General features: G+C 33.7%; 1 protein-coding gene across 4 annotated transcripts in view; it reads left to right on the forward strand.

Annotated features, from left to right (window-relative positions):
- The window catches only part of LOC143185015 (sorting nexin-8), a 25,399-nt gene continuing 8,387 nt past the window's right edge, over positions 1-17,012 (forward strand). For all 4 annotated transcript variants that reach the window (XR_013002857.1, XR_013002858.1, XR_013002859.1 and 1 more), the window contains exons 1-3: positions 1-230; positions 2,189-2,316; positions 15,462-15,594. Coding sequence is in view for 1 of the 4 variants with exons in the window: in XM_076387696.1 (XP_076243811.1) it covers positions 206-230; positions 2,189-2,316; positions 15,462-15,594 (286 nt within the window). In the remaining 3 variants the exon portion in view is untranslated. The remainder of the gene's footprint in view (positions 231-2,188; positions 2,317-15,461; positions 15,595-17,012) is intronic.

Below are 17,012 nucleotides of genomic sequence, written 5' to 3' on the forward strand. Positions count from 1 at the left end.
CACACGGCAATGGCGTATGGTATCAGTGGCTCTGTGTCGTTGCTCTTACTCAGTCGGCAGGTCATATCGACGTCTGTTCAAAACACGCAACACGAGTGCGCGTGAACGATCACTACAAAGACAGCCGAGGGACGTGACCATAATATCGAGAAGTGCTAGCGCAACGATCCTCGCAGGATCCCGGATGATCTACAAGTGATCCAACATGGCGTCGACCGATCTGTCGTTCGGTAAATGATGAACCCGTGTATACGCGCCTTTGACAAGGTCCCCTCGAGGTCGTCCGGTTTTTAAAAAGGAACGCGTACCCTATTCCAGCCCACTTAGATTCGTCAACTTTCATTCAGTATACTTCTCCACGCTCCACAGAGCATTTTATTTCTTCTTCGAATCCTGAACCTTTCAAATGTCCACTCTGAGCACTTGCTTTCACTTTCAGACATTTTCGAAAGTCCATTAGATGCTTAAATTGCTGAATCAAATTTGAGAATTTTTGATTATCGTCGTTGCTTGGATTCGATAAGCGGCTAAATAGTGGTGCGTTTTACACAACGAACGAATGTTGGTTCGCCCCCCACTTCAGCAAAATGAAATAATACGAGCATTCTTTCTTTCCTATAAGATTCTTTCTTCTTTCATTCAGTTCTCGATTTTATTCATTCATGATAGTTGAATTTTGTTGAAGGTAAGAGAAGAACGTACATTCGTTCGTTTGATCTAAACGCATCATGAGACATGCTTCTTGAGGAAATACTGGAGAAAACACGAAAAAATGGCAAAATGATTTAGATTCAATAAATAGCCTGTAGCATATTTTGTAGTTCCATTTAGGTAACAACGAGCAACGTTTTGTCGATTCTTGTTGCTGCATATGCCAAAAGGTTTCCAAACAACTGTACTTATGGAAACTGTCTATACTGGAACATACACGATCCAAGGAATATTTGGGTTTTGTAGACAACATTTGTTGCCTAAAACAAATTGTCCACGTATATGCATACGTGTAAAGCACGTTCGAGCGACAAAATGTACACAATGAAGAAATTGTTTGTAATTTTGAATAGAAACCGTTATGAAACATACAACAAGCGATGACATTGTCGCCAGTAACAGAAACGTGAAGAAATTATGACAAGCGGCGACTTTTTCTTGAAACGCGGAATAGCAACAAAGGGTGCTTTTCAGCTGATACATTGTGTTACATTGTATTATATTGTGCAAAGCACTAGTTGGAATAAGTTTAGTTCCTTAGTACAATACCATTACACTCTTCTGAACCTATACACGAATACTTAGCGTATCCAATTAAGTTATAATTTTAATGTTTCAAAAAGTGACCAAATTTTCAGCTATTCATGATATAATCAAGAAAAGAAATTATATAAACTAAAATCTGAATTTTATTGAAAACATATCTGTATCGTAAGGATTATCAGGCTTCTAATTTAGATGTTACTAAAATCACAGAGAATGAAATGTTAAATCATATTTTTCTTAATGAAAAATACAATAAATTCGTCACGACCTTTATACAGAAGGTTCGAAGGTTACCGCGGCCGTGTTTTGCATACATTCTTAGAACCTTTCCACCGACCATACTGTTACAGTATGAACAGAGGAATCGTGGTTACCAGACCAAAATTTTGTATTATTGGTAGCAAACGTGCATTACACGCCATAATTTAGATTTTTATTGCGTCGAGCAGTGTAACACTGTGTCCCTGTTAGAACATTCCATGTTGAACACAGTGTTGCACTGTGTCGTCTGTGTTCTAGCTAGAAAGCACCCAGTGAAATCATGGTTACCAGGCTCAAATTTTGTATCATTGGTAGCAAACGTGTATTACACGCCATAATTTAGATTTTTATTGCGTCGAGCAGTGTAACACTGTCCCTGTTGGAACATTTCGTGTTAAGCACAGTGTTACACTGTGTCGTATGCGTCCCCAGCTGGAAAGCACCCAAAATGTTGCTCGTTGTTGCCTGAGTGGAGCCGCACCTTTAAAACTAATTATTCCAAGCGCGTCATAAGCATGCTCTCTCGAAGTACGCAAATATCTGACGATCCTCGATCGGCCAGGTAAATTTATTCGTTTCCTAATGGCTCCGTGAAAAGTGAAACCTCGCGATGTTCCGCGAAGTGATGATATCCTTTTTGTTTTGCTTTTCGTGCGGCGCGCGGAACCAGGCCGCATACCGGCGTTCTACAGAGAAGTCTACGAGAAGATCTGCTCCCCCACCAGTGGAAATGTGGAACGGGAGGTGTTTAAATCCCTCCTTGTCAAGTCCCAGCTGAGCAGCTCGATTCTCAGCCAGGTATGTCCTCTCTCGTCCTGTTTCATTCTCGTTTCCTCCTCACTGTCGATGGCCACCGCGTGCGTACGACAGAGAGGAGGAAGAATGTTTGTAACTCCGCGCGCAGTTGTTTCTTCGCACGTTGCGCTCAGGTTAGAGGCAGTACGGGTATTATATTATTATAACCTCTTCCGTGTGTCGGCTGGTGGTTACCAGCGGCGCTCGGTGCATGGGAAAATCTGTGGGCTATGTACAAGGAAAGACGATTAATGTTACGTTTTCGAAGCATTCGAGTTAAAATTAAAGACAATTAGGATTCAAAATATAACCACCATATATGGATATTTTTTATCTAAATTAAGTCTTTAATTTTAACTCGAAGGTTTTGAAAACGTAATTCATACAATTTAATTTATATTATATTTTCAGTTTTCATTACGATTAATGTTACGTTTTCGAAACATTTGAGGTTATATTCGAAGCTGAGTAAAATATAATTTCAAATAGTAAATATTAAATATGTATATAGTAGTAAATATCAAATAGTATCTACGTATTTCAAGGTGAAAACTTGAAACGCCAATGCGTTGGAAACAAAAACATGTGATTTAGGTTAGTTATTTTGTCTTATAACTATAAAAATTCTGAATCTCGATTAGCCGAGCTTTTCGATGTAATAGACTGTGAACTGAATTATCATATTTGGATCTTCTATTTTTCTACGATTGTTTTTATTTAAGGAGGAATAGTATATATAACCTATACTTATACATGTGCCATCAATGCAATTTTTTTATTTCTTTAAGCACACTCTCTGGAAAAATTCCTCATTACTACTTAACAGTCAGATTTTGTTTGTGGATCACATAATATTTATCATTCAATTAAGTTAAATGAAATAATGTAAACACAGGTGGCAGGTTTTTGAAACTGCCATATGTTGGGAGAATATTTAGAATTTAAAATAATGATTATCTGGATATCAGAATTTCGTTAAAATATCGAAATTAGTATAATGCAAAAAACAGTATTACGTGATTAAATTTCTTTTTTCGAAAGAACAATTTAAACGCAGGATTCGCTTAATGTCTCTGGAACATTGTATATTAAAGATACTAATAAACTTATTTAATGTTCATTAATACGTCATCGACGTCTCGATTACCTGGGTCGACGCGAATTACATTAACGGGGTTAGATAACGTATTGAATACGAACGATATACACGGTGTCCTGAAATTTCAAGACTTTTCTTTAACTTCTCAGAGAAAAATTTTATACAAAGCACAATGCTTTTGTCATTGTCACTTTTCAATATATACAAATTTTATTATCCCTTATTTTTACCTATACGTAGGTGACACTCATATTGTTAGCCTTTTTATCACCTTTTTACATGAACTTTGTTAGTTGTTTTAGAGAAGATTCAGGTGAACATTACTGTACAAGAGTGATATATTACATATGTTAAAAATGACTATAACCTAAAACTTCCTAAGAATCACCAGGCCAAGCAAAATAACTGTTGAAATTTTATACAAAAAGATTAATCCTATTAATTGTAAAAAATGATGAGTCATATTCACTTGTTTCTTTTCTTTCTTAACAAAAATGTCTGAAATATATCTATTATATTCATAAATACAGACTTCCACGCCGTAACTCATATATATAACTTTGCATCATGTGATTCTTTATTTTATTTGCAACAATTAACTAAAAGAAAAAGTGGTTTATTTACTGAACTTGAACACAAAAAGGAAATAGCTTTTCATTAGCTGTTTTTAAAATGGATTATTTCAAATTATCATTTTGTTTTCTGTGCTAAACGATATTTGCCCAAATCTGATACAATTATGGACACTGAAAATTAACTGAATTGTTTTCTAACGTGATTTCTTGCCGTGTTAGAAAAACGTGTTGACTTCATGGCGATAGCAATGTGGGACACTCTGTATACGGTCTACGTGCCGAAACAGATGCCACGTGAATAAATTTCCTGGATAGCGGTTCATGGCACGGAAAACCGTTTCAGATTTTTTTACGCTCGTGATGCGACTCACGATTTAAACGACAGTAGGAAGCATTCTTATCTACAATTACTACATCCTACGAAAAAGAATATCGAGACGATGTTCGTACCGTGTGATCGAAACAATTCGAAACAGGTGTATCAGCTATATCTAGGGATGCTGATTTTAAATCGATTTAAAAAAAAAAAAACGATTTTTACATAGCAGTGGATCGATTTTTCGTATCGATTTTTCGTATCGATATTTCGTTAGCCTAATCCACCATAAATCAATTTTTTCACCACAGAGTCAGACCAATTTTTTTCAAAAAATACAATTTTCTCTTTTTACTTGAAAAAACTTGTTGAACGATTTGACGTATAAATGGAATTAGTTTTGTCAATTTATTTGAGGTTAATTTGTTTCCTAAAGTTTAATTTTTTAAACGATATTTTCTCTGGTAATTAATTTTGTTTAATATTCCCCAGTGGTTTTTCACTTTTCCTTGAAAACGTGCTTGTATATGTTGTCACTTTTATCATAAGTTTGATTTACCTATTATTTTTTTTACTGAAATCGAAAATCGATTTTCTAACTCTCGATCCGTATCGATTTGGAAAATCGATTTTTTTCGACAGGAATCAGCATCCCTATCTATACCTACCACTGCTTACAAGTTTCATTTGAAAATGAATAAAATTTACTTTAATTAAAGTAACGTATCACTAAAAATATTTGTTTACTTCTATTAGATACGAAACTGTACATAATTATAATTAAAAGGAAAGTTAGAATTATAATGTATCTACTTATATTTATAGAAGGCAGTAAAATTTTATCAATATATCCTTTCATTTTTTTTCACACATAGTAGGAGGAAATACTGAAGAAAACACGGAAAAAATGGCATGATGATTAGATTCAATGAATAGCCTCCAGCATATTTCTTTAAAAAAAATCTATATTATCGCAACTAATTATTCTGCTCCCGTTGAACGCAGTTTTTCCTCGCAATGAATTGTCCCATGTCTTCTGACAGTACATATCGTCATTATTTTATCGTTAACACGCCCGCTGCAGATAGTTGGATGGACGCCCCTTGGTATTGGTAGAAAGTTACGTGGCAGGACTAATTATAGTGTGCCAAATATTTGATAAAGTCGCTTCCTCACTTCATTATATATTTATCTTTTAACAATGTTTGCATTTTTCCTCTACCAGAAACGTTTATTTTCCCCAACAAATATCTATCTTCTTTTCCAAAATAATTTTTACCATTTTTTCCAAGTATTTGATTACCCCAAAATGCTATTTGTCATTCCAAATTCGATGGTTTTGAATTAGAATCGACAATGCGCATGCTAGGTATCCTGACTAGAATTGTTGCAATTGATATTATCACTGTGGCCATGGAAGTAATTCCATTTGTCATTGTGTTCCCAGTAGATTCGCTTTATCTAACTTTTTTGTCTCTAGTTTTCAATCTCCTCTGCGAATTGGACATATTCTGTTTATATTATACACTGATTCTGCTTATATTTTTGAATATTATATAAATTCTGCAATTTTTTCAGATTTAAAATTCCCATAAATGCACAAAAATCTGCAGTCTAATTATCATAAAGAGATGATAGTGTTGTTTTACATAGATTGAAGTTTAACTCGAGCTTCTGTCGAGTTAGAAACAGTCGGTACATTGATTGAGAGAAAAAATTCCACTCATTTTCGTGACGATAAGACAATATGTCTCACGTTGCACATTGTAGAAATTGAATGACCTCGAGTATAAAATTCTGCTACATTCGACGTAGCCTGTGGGCCTATCTTTCATCGGTTAGCATTGAGTAACCGGGAACCGGTATTCTCCTCGATCTGGAAGGTTTAAAAATTTACAAGATTCAGCCAACACTGCATTAACCCCTTATACATAAATATTGCGAAATAAAATTAACATATTTCAATTTTAGTTAAGTGTGGTGACAGTAAAATGGAAATTTTAGTTACAGAGAGGTTCGTGATTTTTAATTAAGGGGCTATATGGAAAAATAATTAAATTGCAGATGTATAGGGTGTCCATGCCGAAGCAGACTATCTAAATATCTCCTCTGTTAATAAATAAAAAAGATGAACACAAAAATGTAAAAAACTGAACAAAATGATCCTACACGAAAGACTGTTCTTCCATGATATTCTTTCGAAACCATTGAAATTATACCATGAACGATTTTCGTGTTATTAAAGATAAAGCAAATCTTTAGGTGAGGTTAGGTTTGTTTCAGCTTGAACACCTTGTATATTAGCCTCTATAAAGTATTTAGAAAATTTGTATGATGATTTTATTTAAGTATTATTGAAAGGGTCATTTTTCTAATTCATGTTATTTTTGTATTTTTGTGGGTAGATGTAGATAGATATCTGATTGTTTTTTATTTGTAATAATTAGGATACATTAAGATATAAAAATGACGAGTCTTTTTTATGTCTTAAGGTTAAATTTGGATTATTTCCTAGACTTCAGAAATGAAAACAAATAAAGTAGCAGTTGTATTTTTATTATAGTTCTGTGAGATGGTATCAGAAAGGTGAAATCCTGCAGGTTTCACTCCTTACGTTTGAGTTACCATAACTACACAAAATACAGTGACTCACGATTTCGTTCAGGAAGGATTATTCCATTCACTTATACTTTCATTTTTGCATGAAGATCAAACTAGGGCAGAGTTATGGCGAGATGAATAGACCAAAAAACAGAATAGTTTTTCTTATTTATAGTTTGAGGATATCTTCTCCCTTTATCATTAGAACTTTGAAGGCAAAGGCTTATTATTTTTCTTTTTACATCTAAATAAAGCCATCTAAATATATCTTCCAATTATAAAGACAAAAGAAACACATTCTTTGTAGTATATTGGTCCTTCGAGCCATTCAAATTGCATATATATTAATTATTTATTGTCTCATCACCGTCACAAGAGATATTTAGGTGGCTTTACCTCAGTGAACATCAAGAAATATATTTCCAATAAAAAGCTGTTACAGATCTAATTTTCAACATTTTTTTTTAAGAATATAAATACAAATTTTTTAAATGGAAGGTGTCCACGCTGAAGCAGGCCACTAAATATCTCCTCTGTTTCTAGTATGTATCACGAAAATCGTCCCCATCGTAATTTGAATGATTTCCATAGAGAAATATCATGAAAAATCTTTAGTGTAGAATAATTTTTGTTTAGTTTTTTTTCCCTAAATTTCACGTTATTAAGAACAGAGAAGGTATCTAGGTGACCTGCTTCAGCTTGGACACCCTGTATGACAGTGAATTTTACAAACGTTTGTATCTATGAAAACTAATTTCACAAAATACTATGTATCTTTAAATTTGAATAACACTGTTTTCTAAAATGCAATGAAATTATCACCTCCACAAAGTAGGTATTATAATTCGATTCAAAACAGTTCATCTTAGAAGCATTTTGTCCACGCACGATGCAATTAAGTATTCCAACAATCCTCCTACTGCGTGTTAATTTATCACTCTGGAGCGTTATCAGGATGTGCTTTTCAAAAGAATCTGTCGAACGACCGCGCACGCTCAAAGAAATTAGAAGCAATAGAACGACACGACACGATACACGACGCAACAGGAATTGAACGTCGCGTCTCGTTCATTGACTAACGACACAATCAAAATAACGTTACGTGGGTCGCTGCTTTATCGTCAGTTATCGCAGATCGCTATAAGTAGGGCGATCTCGAACGATGCGTATCGTGTAAAGGCCGCCACACGATGGCGAGCATGCTCGCCGAGGAAGCTCAACGATGTGTTTACATTGTTGGATTAATAACACGTTTAGAACAAAATCAAATGGAGATTTATTCGAGTATGTGCTCTGATTAATGTTTAATCTGACTCTGGTACAATTATACGAAGTTCTTATAAGGTACTTGACCAGGTAATTGATCAGTACCCAGTAGTCGATCACTTTGATAAATTATAAGATAGCGTTACTTGAACTTTTTCAATTTGATCACACAACAAGTTGAGATATCTCATTATATCATACAATCAAATGAATGAGTGCTTTAAAATCGTTATTTATTGAAGTGATCGACTACTGGGTACTCGTTCAGTATAGAGTCAACTACCTTAGATATGCAGAGTGTTTCATAACACGTGGGACCCACTTCGGGAGTTGATTGTATGCTTAAAAACAATGAGAAAGAGTCATATAAATACACGTGCATCCTATTTGCCTTCGTTTATGAGATACAATGTATAATGAATTTCTTTTTTAATTATCTAAGACTAAGATTAAGAAGCTAGTTAATTGTAGCTAAACATAATTGTGTTAAAGATTATTACTATAATTTACGTAGGATCATAGCAGTTTTATATTCATTGTTTAGTAAGGAACTCCCATTTGACCAACATAGTTGGCTGAGGAACACCTTAAGAACTCTCGAAACCCGAATTTCGTTATAAATAATATGTGTTATTGGGATGAAAATATCGATATATGAATTGACCCCGATAGTTTTTATGTTAATTTTCTTGTTTGTACAAGATTCGATAATTAAGTTCCTTTCATCTACGCACCTAATACCAGCAATTCCTTTGTTATGACAGTGAAGACAAATCAGTATGTTAAGATCTGACGAGGTCGAATTAACTCATGGTGGTAATTTAAGTCTGGAATCTGTCAACAATTGTTTTATTGACACGGTAGAGTGAGAGCTTGCACTACCATCAAGAGGTCAGACTTTCTTCTCGAAAATCCTTTCTGATGAATTCATTGATCCTCTAATCGTATCAATGATTATGGGATTGATCTAAGTAAGTAAGTCAAAAATTTTAGAAAGTCGAAATTATCACTTATTTGGTGTTACATTGATTACAATTTCAAAATAAGAGATAAATTCGACTTATATAAATTTTTTACTTAGAAGACTGATAATTACTGGTGCAATTGTGAATATTAAATACTTTTTATTTTTAGTTAGTTTAGTAGTTTAGTATTAGGTATTATATTTATGTATTAGATTGACGAATCTAAAGTTGCCATTTTGATTTAAAAAAACTATAAGTAATAGAATTGTTTATTTTGTAAGTTTCTGATTCAACCAGAGTACATATTTACTTGTCATCTTCTGCAGCTAGGTATATACTTTCTCTTGATACTAAATAAATATTAAATATTAGCTAATAAAAGTTTGTACATATCTCTTAACAAAAATTAATAAATAATACAGTGTTTACAGGTGGCAATTTTGTGCAACAAGTTTTCTTCTAAACAAGAAAAACTAAATAGATTTTCTATTACCATCGCAATATTTTATTCGTGTATTTGCATTTATGCATTATTTGCTAACTATGTAGATATTAATCCAAGTCATTTGCAAGGGAATAATTCTAATTGCATTCAAAGCTGGCCTTGTGTCTTGTGAACTATGCGTCATCTTAATACAGTATCATCGAAACCTTGTCTCGTCTTAGCAAAGATATGAATCTGACTCATTTCCCTAGGCCTTTCGCCATAATTCCACGTTTATGTATTTTGCATGTACTTAAAATTCTGCAGATTTATTCAGCTGTGTAGTTGAATTTATTAGAAGTCTCATCTCAGTTTAGCTGTAAGTGCTGTGACCCTATCTCACACTCATAATATCCCTACTAGTTAGTTATCATGGGACTCATTGATCTCTCTTTAAGTAACTCTAAGATATAGTGAACATAGCAACAAGTTTATAGCGAGAAAACACTATACATGTATGTATCATGTGGTCCTTAAAAATAGAATTCTTAGTGGGCACAGCTCACACTAGAGAATCTTAAAAAGTGCTGTCTGTGTCCTTAAACCTAAAAACCAATAGAAGGTAGAAACCAATAAAACCTCGCTTCCTTGAGTGTCCTGATATAAAAAGCTCTTTAGGGCAACTCCAAATAATTTCATAAAAATGCATTTATTCAGTTACTTAATTTTTCATTGCAGCACCGATGACATTCAAATGAAGTATAACGCAATATAAAAAGCAGAAGCAAGAGCCTTAAAAAGTGAATGCACTTATAAACTCTCTTATTCTCATGAAATGTTGCGACACAGCGTTGCGGAACAGCTAGCTTCCAAGTGCATACTCGGTCAAAGGAAAATACTATTTGCAAGTGTCGAAGCGAACGTGAAGTTCACCAGCGCATAGGATCCTCCGCGTGCGTACCATGCAACGACCGCCACGAGTCCACTAAACACACGGAACAGAGCCTTCGTGGATGTGTGTCGATCTCTCTTTCCCCTCTTCTTCCTTGTGACCCTCTGTGCAACAATTTTGTTTAAATGTCGTTCCAGTTGTTTCGCGCTTTAAATGCATCGGTGCAGATGTACTCTGCTTTTCCTCTTCCTGCTTCGATTCTGCATCTACGATTGTCTAATTTATTTTTTATTGCTCGTGAAAAATAAACAACCTTGCTTGAATCTGTTGTGATCATGAGGCAAGACGATAGGTTACGTATTTTTATTTTGAAGATATTGGTGTTGAAAGATTTGAATTGTTGGGAATTCATGCGCAGCTGACATGTGCCAATTTTCCACTGGGATCCTCAAGTTTGGACACTGATGTCTCGAAAATATAAATATATGTGACTCGTGTTGTTTTGTTTTATGATTATAGGTGTTAGAAATTGAGTTAATGTAAATACTGTGACTCTATTATACTGATTAATTTTTTGAGGCATAGTGGAATAAAAAGTGTCCAACTTTTTCTAAGGATTAAAGTGTCTCCCCTTTTTTAAGGATAAGAATGTCTCGCCTTTTCTAAGGATAAGAGAGTTTCATTTTTTTTAAATAAAAATGTCCGATTTTCTTCGGGATAAGTGTCCCATCTTTTTTAGAGATAAAAGTGTCCCACCTTTTTTAAGGATTAAAGTGTCCCATCTTTTTTAGGGATAAAAGTGTCCCATCCTTTTTAGGGATAAAAGTGTGTCCCATAAGAGTATTTCACCATTTTTAAGAATAAAAGTATCTCAGCTTTTCTAAGGAGAAAAGTGTCTCACCCTTTTTGGAGACAAAAGTGTTCCACATTTTTTAATAAAATTATCCCACTTTTCTTAGGCATAAAAGTATCACACCTTTTTTAAAGAATAAGTATCTCATCTTTTTTAAGAATAAAAATATCCTACATTTTCTTGAATTTCATATGAAATATTCTTCATCCCACCTTGAAATATTATAGCAATTTATAATACATCTCACTAATTTCGTTTCTTTTAAATAAAATATCTATGAAACTGGAGTCTTTTTTCATCTTAAGATCCTGTGACGTGTGACCCCCTCATAATCAAGAATTAATATCCTAATATCTTACACTGAAGTATTTGCCCATAGTCTAATGATCCCAGCTCTCACAAAAAAATAATCGTATTTGAACCAAACCACTGCTCTACACGAGCCATCGCTTCAAAAAGCGATTCGAAGTCGCGAAAAGGGATCATTGAAGCTGAAGGATGCATTGGTGACGAGCCAAACAGCTTTCGCGACGATTGTCCCTGATCGATGTACTCACGCGTGTGCATACCACGAGTGGAGTGAACTTATTTTCATTGCAGGCAGTTCTCGGTGAACTTGATCAACGATTAAGGTTTAAAGACACTCGTGGGATCAGTGGGGAACAAGGGCCCCAGCTACTTTCGAACAGTGAGAACGTTCACGGCAAGCTGCACTTTTAATGCACCTTTGTTCTGATGATTCTTTCATTCACTTTTCCCCCCTTTTCCTTTTCTCGGGCTTCACACTCTCTCTTTGTTTTTCATCTTTGCAATTGTTCTTCTCCATTTGGTTTCTTTTATTTCCTTATGAGATCAAAGAGAAAGGCTGGAATAGTCGATTTTTTCGAACAATTTCTAGAGTGCATTCTAGACGTAGAATATATTACGAATTATATATAAAATTGTCAAAAGTTGTCAAGATTTCACCCGCTAAATTACATGACTTGTGGATCAAAAAAGTTTATAGGGAAAAACAGGTGTTGCACGTGGAACAATATAGTCAATTTGGATCTCCATTTTGTTGAGATTCAAAGTAAAGATCTCAATTTTGAGATTGAGTAGTTTTTCATATCAGAAAAATATTCGTCTATTTTTGTTACTTGTAAATGTTCAATTTGACGGACATTATACTAATTGTAAGTAATCTCTATAGGCATACGTCCGTGACGTGTACGGTCATGGCTGACTGATAGATTGTAATAGACAGTATACTGTGAAGGTGTATACGTACATGTAGAATGCATTTATGTTTTGGTGTGGAGTTTTAAACCACTATAATTTTTAAGATCGTTGATTTTTAAGAGCTTGTTCATTATGTAAGGAGATTAAATATAAAAATAGTTTCTTGTGAGGATCTCTTACGTAATGTTATGAATACTTTTGTATTACTCCTCGAAATTCTAGTGTTTTTGTCAGATATGCTAATGTTATATATTTCAGTGCATTTTGTGATGCAACATATTAATAAGAAACAGAATATTTTATCAATGTAAACATTGTAAACTCGTTGACATGTCCTGGAGTTCTTGGAATTATTTTGTTATTTTTCTTCACTTCCGCCATTGATAAAGTATAAGGAAGTATTAAATATAAAATTAGATATGAATTCTTTTCAGACAGTGAATAGGTCCCCAGCTATTTTTATTTTCCATATTAGGAGACTTATCTCGCACTATAGAATCTATTCCACACGATATCTCAGTCAGATCTAAATTAGGTAATTAGATAATTACCATGATTATCAAGTTATTAATTATCAAGTGGTAACTACAAAATTTTGTATTCATTAATAGTCGTCCACTTACTATTAATAGTAAGATTTTCAGAATATAACTCATATTATAAACCTCAATAAAGACTAAATGACAAGAGGGACATAAGGAAATACATAAACATAAATGTATAAATAGGATTTTCTCTAACAAAATATTACAACTACTTAAACATACATATAATACAAACCTACAGAAAGATTGAAAGTAATTTGTCACATAGCTTCACGAACAAAAAAATCTCAAACTAATCGATTTTCTGATAACAGAAACAGAATATCCACCCTTAAGAACAGGCTCGTCAGTTTAGAATCCAAATGGCGACGTGGTAGGTAAAGCGTAGCCTCTGCAGGGTTTAGCAGATCGGTGAAAGACAGAAAGGTAGTGGGAACGATAGAAGGAGAAGTGGTACGGCTGAGCAAGGTATAAAAATTGTTGGAATGCAGTTACTTTCATTTATGGCCTAATCCTTTGCTATCATTCGTCAGTGTTAACCGAGGTTGCATCGTTAGCCGAGCGCATCCCATAGATTACGACGTATTGTTTCCCTCAGGACGAAGAGGGTGCATTATCCTGTCGTTTTCAAAAAATCGAACTTTTTTTTGGTTAATTTATTAAGCCTTATACGTGTGGAATATTTTAGTAAAGGGATTTTAAACAATCGAAATAGTTGAAAAAAGTTGCATGTCATACTTAGAAAAACACAAATATAAAACTTCAAATACAATTTTATGGAAACCATCATTGGACCTGGTAGTCAACAGATCTTCGACAGCACTCATCCAATTAACTTCAAATTTGAATACATTACTTCTTTATATAATTATCTAGAATCCAGCTTACAAGTTTTTTGATATTTCTATTTATTGAATTGTTGTGACCATTCACTTTCTTCAGTGGAAGTAAATTTCTTCTTTAAGAAATCACTGTTTCCTTACTTTTCAGAATCATTAAAGAACCCTGTGCTTTGATTTTGATGTCTTTATAAAGAATAATGAGATGAAATTAAAGATTAATTGGAAAAACAGCAGTTTTTGCAATAATAAAAAGTGAAGAAATGAGTCAATAACAGAAATATTACAGTGTGCGATGAAATTTGATTGCAATAATGAGGTCATTAGTTTCTTCATATAAATTATATTATATTATATTATGGCAGTTTTATAGAGGAATCGTTTATCGGCGTCGACGTATAAAGAAAACTATGTCTATTCAGAGTATCTAAAGCCAGGAATATTCTTCCGTGCATTTCTCCATCTTCTCATGGTTTTCTTTGTGGAAACCTGTTCCACTATTTTCCCGCGCGCCTTTAGCGCAACCGTGTTATTTTCTGCTAGGCGTGCCCCGAATCACGTCACTGGTAGTCGTGAAATGTGAAGATAAAGTGTCATGAAATTCTCGATCGACATTTTGGTATAATCTGAAAGTCCAATGAGAAAAGACTACGATCTTATACGATAATATTTAAACGCTATGTTTAATGTTTAAAATACGACAAGTATAAAAAATATACACTACTTTAGATGCTGTATATTTATAGTTAAATTTATATTATTTAAACAGAAAATGGAAGATTAGTTCCTAGATTGATCCCACTTTAAAATTAAAATAACTAAAATTCTAGGGTGTATTGTGTGCAACATGCTCTAATTTAAATTAATTCTGCTTTTTCGATTTTGAATTTTCAATCGACTATTAAAAAACAGTCAACTTGTATGTAACAAACTGTAGTAATCATAAGTAAGTGTGGGATAGAACATAATTTTGAAATTCTTAAAACTCTCAAAACTTGAAATGGTGATTTTATTTCATAAGAGAAATTTTTTAAAGACTGAAGTTTCTTAGAGTACTTTTTATCGACTTTTAGAAAACACTGTTAATGCTGATAATCATGATAAAATACTTTCTTGATAATTTCTCTAAATATTAATACTTTCCTTAAATTTCGTGAATTTCGAATCACGAAAAAAATACAGTTACGAATTCTCAAAACTCATATCTTAAATTTGGGTTTTGGGGAGTTCCATGGTTTCGATATTTCGAGAAACTTCTTAGTAATAAGGTATTCAGATAGTAAAATGTTTAAACAATTTCACAAACAATAGAGGATCTATTTTGCATATTTTGCGATGCCTCACGAGGGGAGTTAATGAACGCTTGCCTCCCCCGATAAATGAGCTCGAGTCGGAACAATCATAAGCGATAGAACGATACCGTGTGCAGGAAACGTAGAAACGTGTGAAAAGACAGAAGTCTTTCTTCATAAAAAAAAATTCGCAAGAGAAAAGAAAGGTGAAGGAAAGCAGTGATAAAGCTCTAAATTGACACTGGTTTTCTTTTCCTTAGATATGGGAGCTTGTGGACAGCAAGACGGGTTATCTGACCAGGAGTGGACTGTACAAAGGCCTCGCTTTGGTCGCGTTTGCTCAACAAGGAAAGCAACCCAGTGACAAACTCTGGGAGAACACCGAATCTCAAGGTTGGCTTGTTTTCAATAATCTTTGACGAATCAGTTATTCTATAAATATTGCTGCGACTGAACCGAGCGACTGTTTCATGAAATCGATTTCCTCGTTGTTACATTTTCTGCTGAAAGCCGAGAAGTTGTGAAAATTGTGAAATAAATTGAATATTTAAATTAAAAAATCAATTTAAACTGAAAATTTTAAGTAAAATTTGAACTCAATTTTAATACATAACAAGTAGGAGGCTGACACATTAAATAAACCTCAAAACTTGATGGTGAATTTGAATTTAAACAATAGGATGAACACCAACTTTTCACACTTCATGTTGAAATAAAATTGCATAAATTGCAAAAATCGTATAAATTAGTAGTATCATTTATTTTCTTGAAAATTATTTTCACTGTACATGATCAGTATACATTAAGATAGAGGTCACGTTAATTTTGTCTAATTAAATGTTATCGTAGACAGAAACTGATAATGAGGAGCAGCATAAATAGGGTAGAGCGAAGTATATGAATTATATGATAATAGTACAGTTTTAATCACATCTAATGATAGCGTCGCTGTATTCATTGCATTTGTAATTCAAACTAACGCCGTGTATCCATTTGTTCAATTGTGAGTTTACATCTAATTAATAGATCAGTTCTGTTGAATTAATAGACCAGAAACAATTACTTCTCAATATCTAATAATATATAATCTTTTGTAAACAAAAATGATTAAAGTTAAAAGACGACATAATCTTAAAAAATTCTATTATAAATTACATGATAATGTAACTATCTACTAAATTAAAGATTGGAATTAATACAGATGTGCAATTCAATTTAAACAAAAGTTAACGTACACGTTTATTAATTCCTTATTGAACGAATTACATAATCCCCAACAAATCCTTTGCAGAATAGTTACAGTTATTCATTATATGCGGATAATGTGTGAGATCAAGGTTCCACAAACGGATGTTCAGCCTAATTAAACTCGAAACTGTACTCTCAAGAGTCAGAGCAGGAGAGAACCGGAAGAACAGCACACCTCTGGTGAACTATCTTCGATCGTGATAAGTGCGCGTCTTTTCACCGATAAGAAAAACAACCACTGATTGCGTTGGTCAGTGACACCATTAAGGATCAGGTTTCTTCCCACGAAACATAAGTATGCACTTGTGGCATGCTTTTAAGTGTTATCCAACATCACGCTTGATAACAACATTAACCACGATGATGTTCTCAATGGCCTATGTTCCGTTATCTATTAAGCGTCTCACTCCACTTATCAGTGAGTGGGACGAAGAGTGTCCCATTATGAAATTTATGAAAACAGTCATTTTACCGTTAAAATTCTACTGAATATTCTTGAAATTTTAAACAGAATATTTTATCCCTCGTGTTTGCAATCTTTTTTATGTGTTTCTTGTCTGGTT

Source organism: Calliopsis andreniformis, chromosome 10, assembly GCF_051401765.1.
Source record: "Calliopsis andreniformis isolate RMS-2024a chromosome 10, iyCalAndr_principal, whole genome shotgun sequence".
Taxonomy (NCBI): Eukaryota; Metazoa; Arthropoda; class Insecta; order Hymenoptera; family Andrenidae; genus Calliopsis; species Calliopsis andreniformis.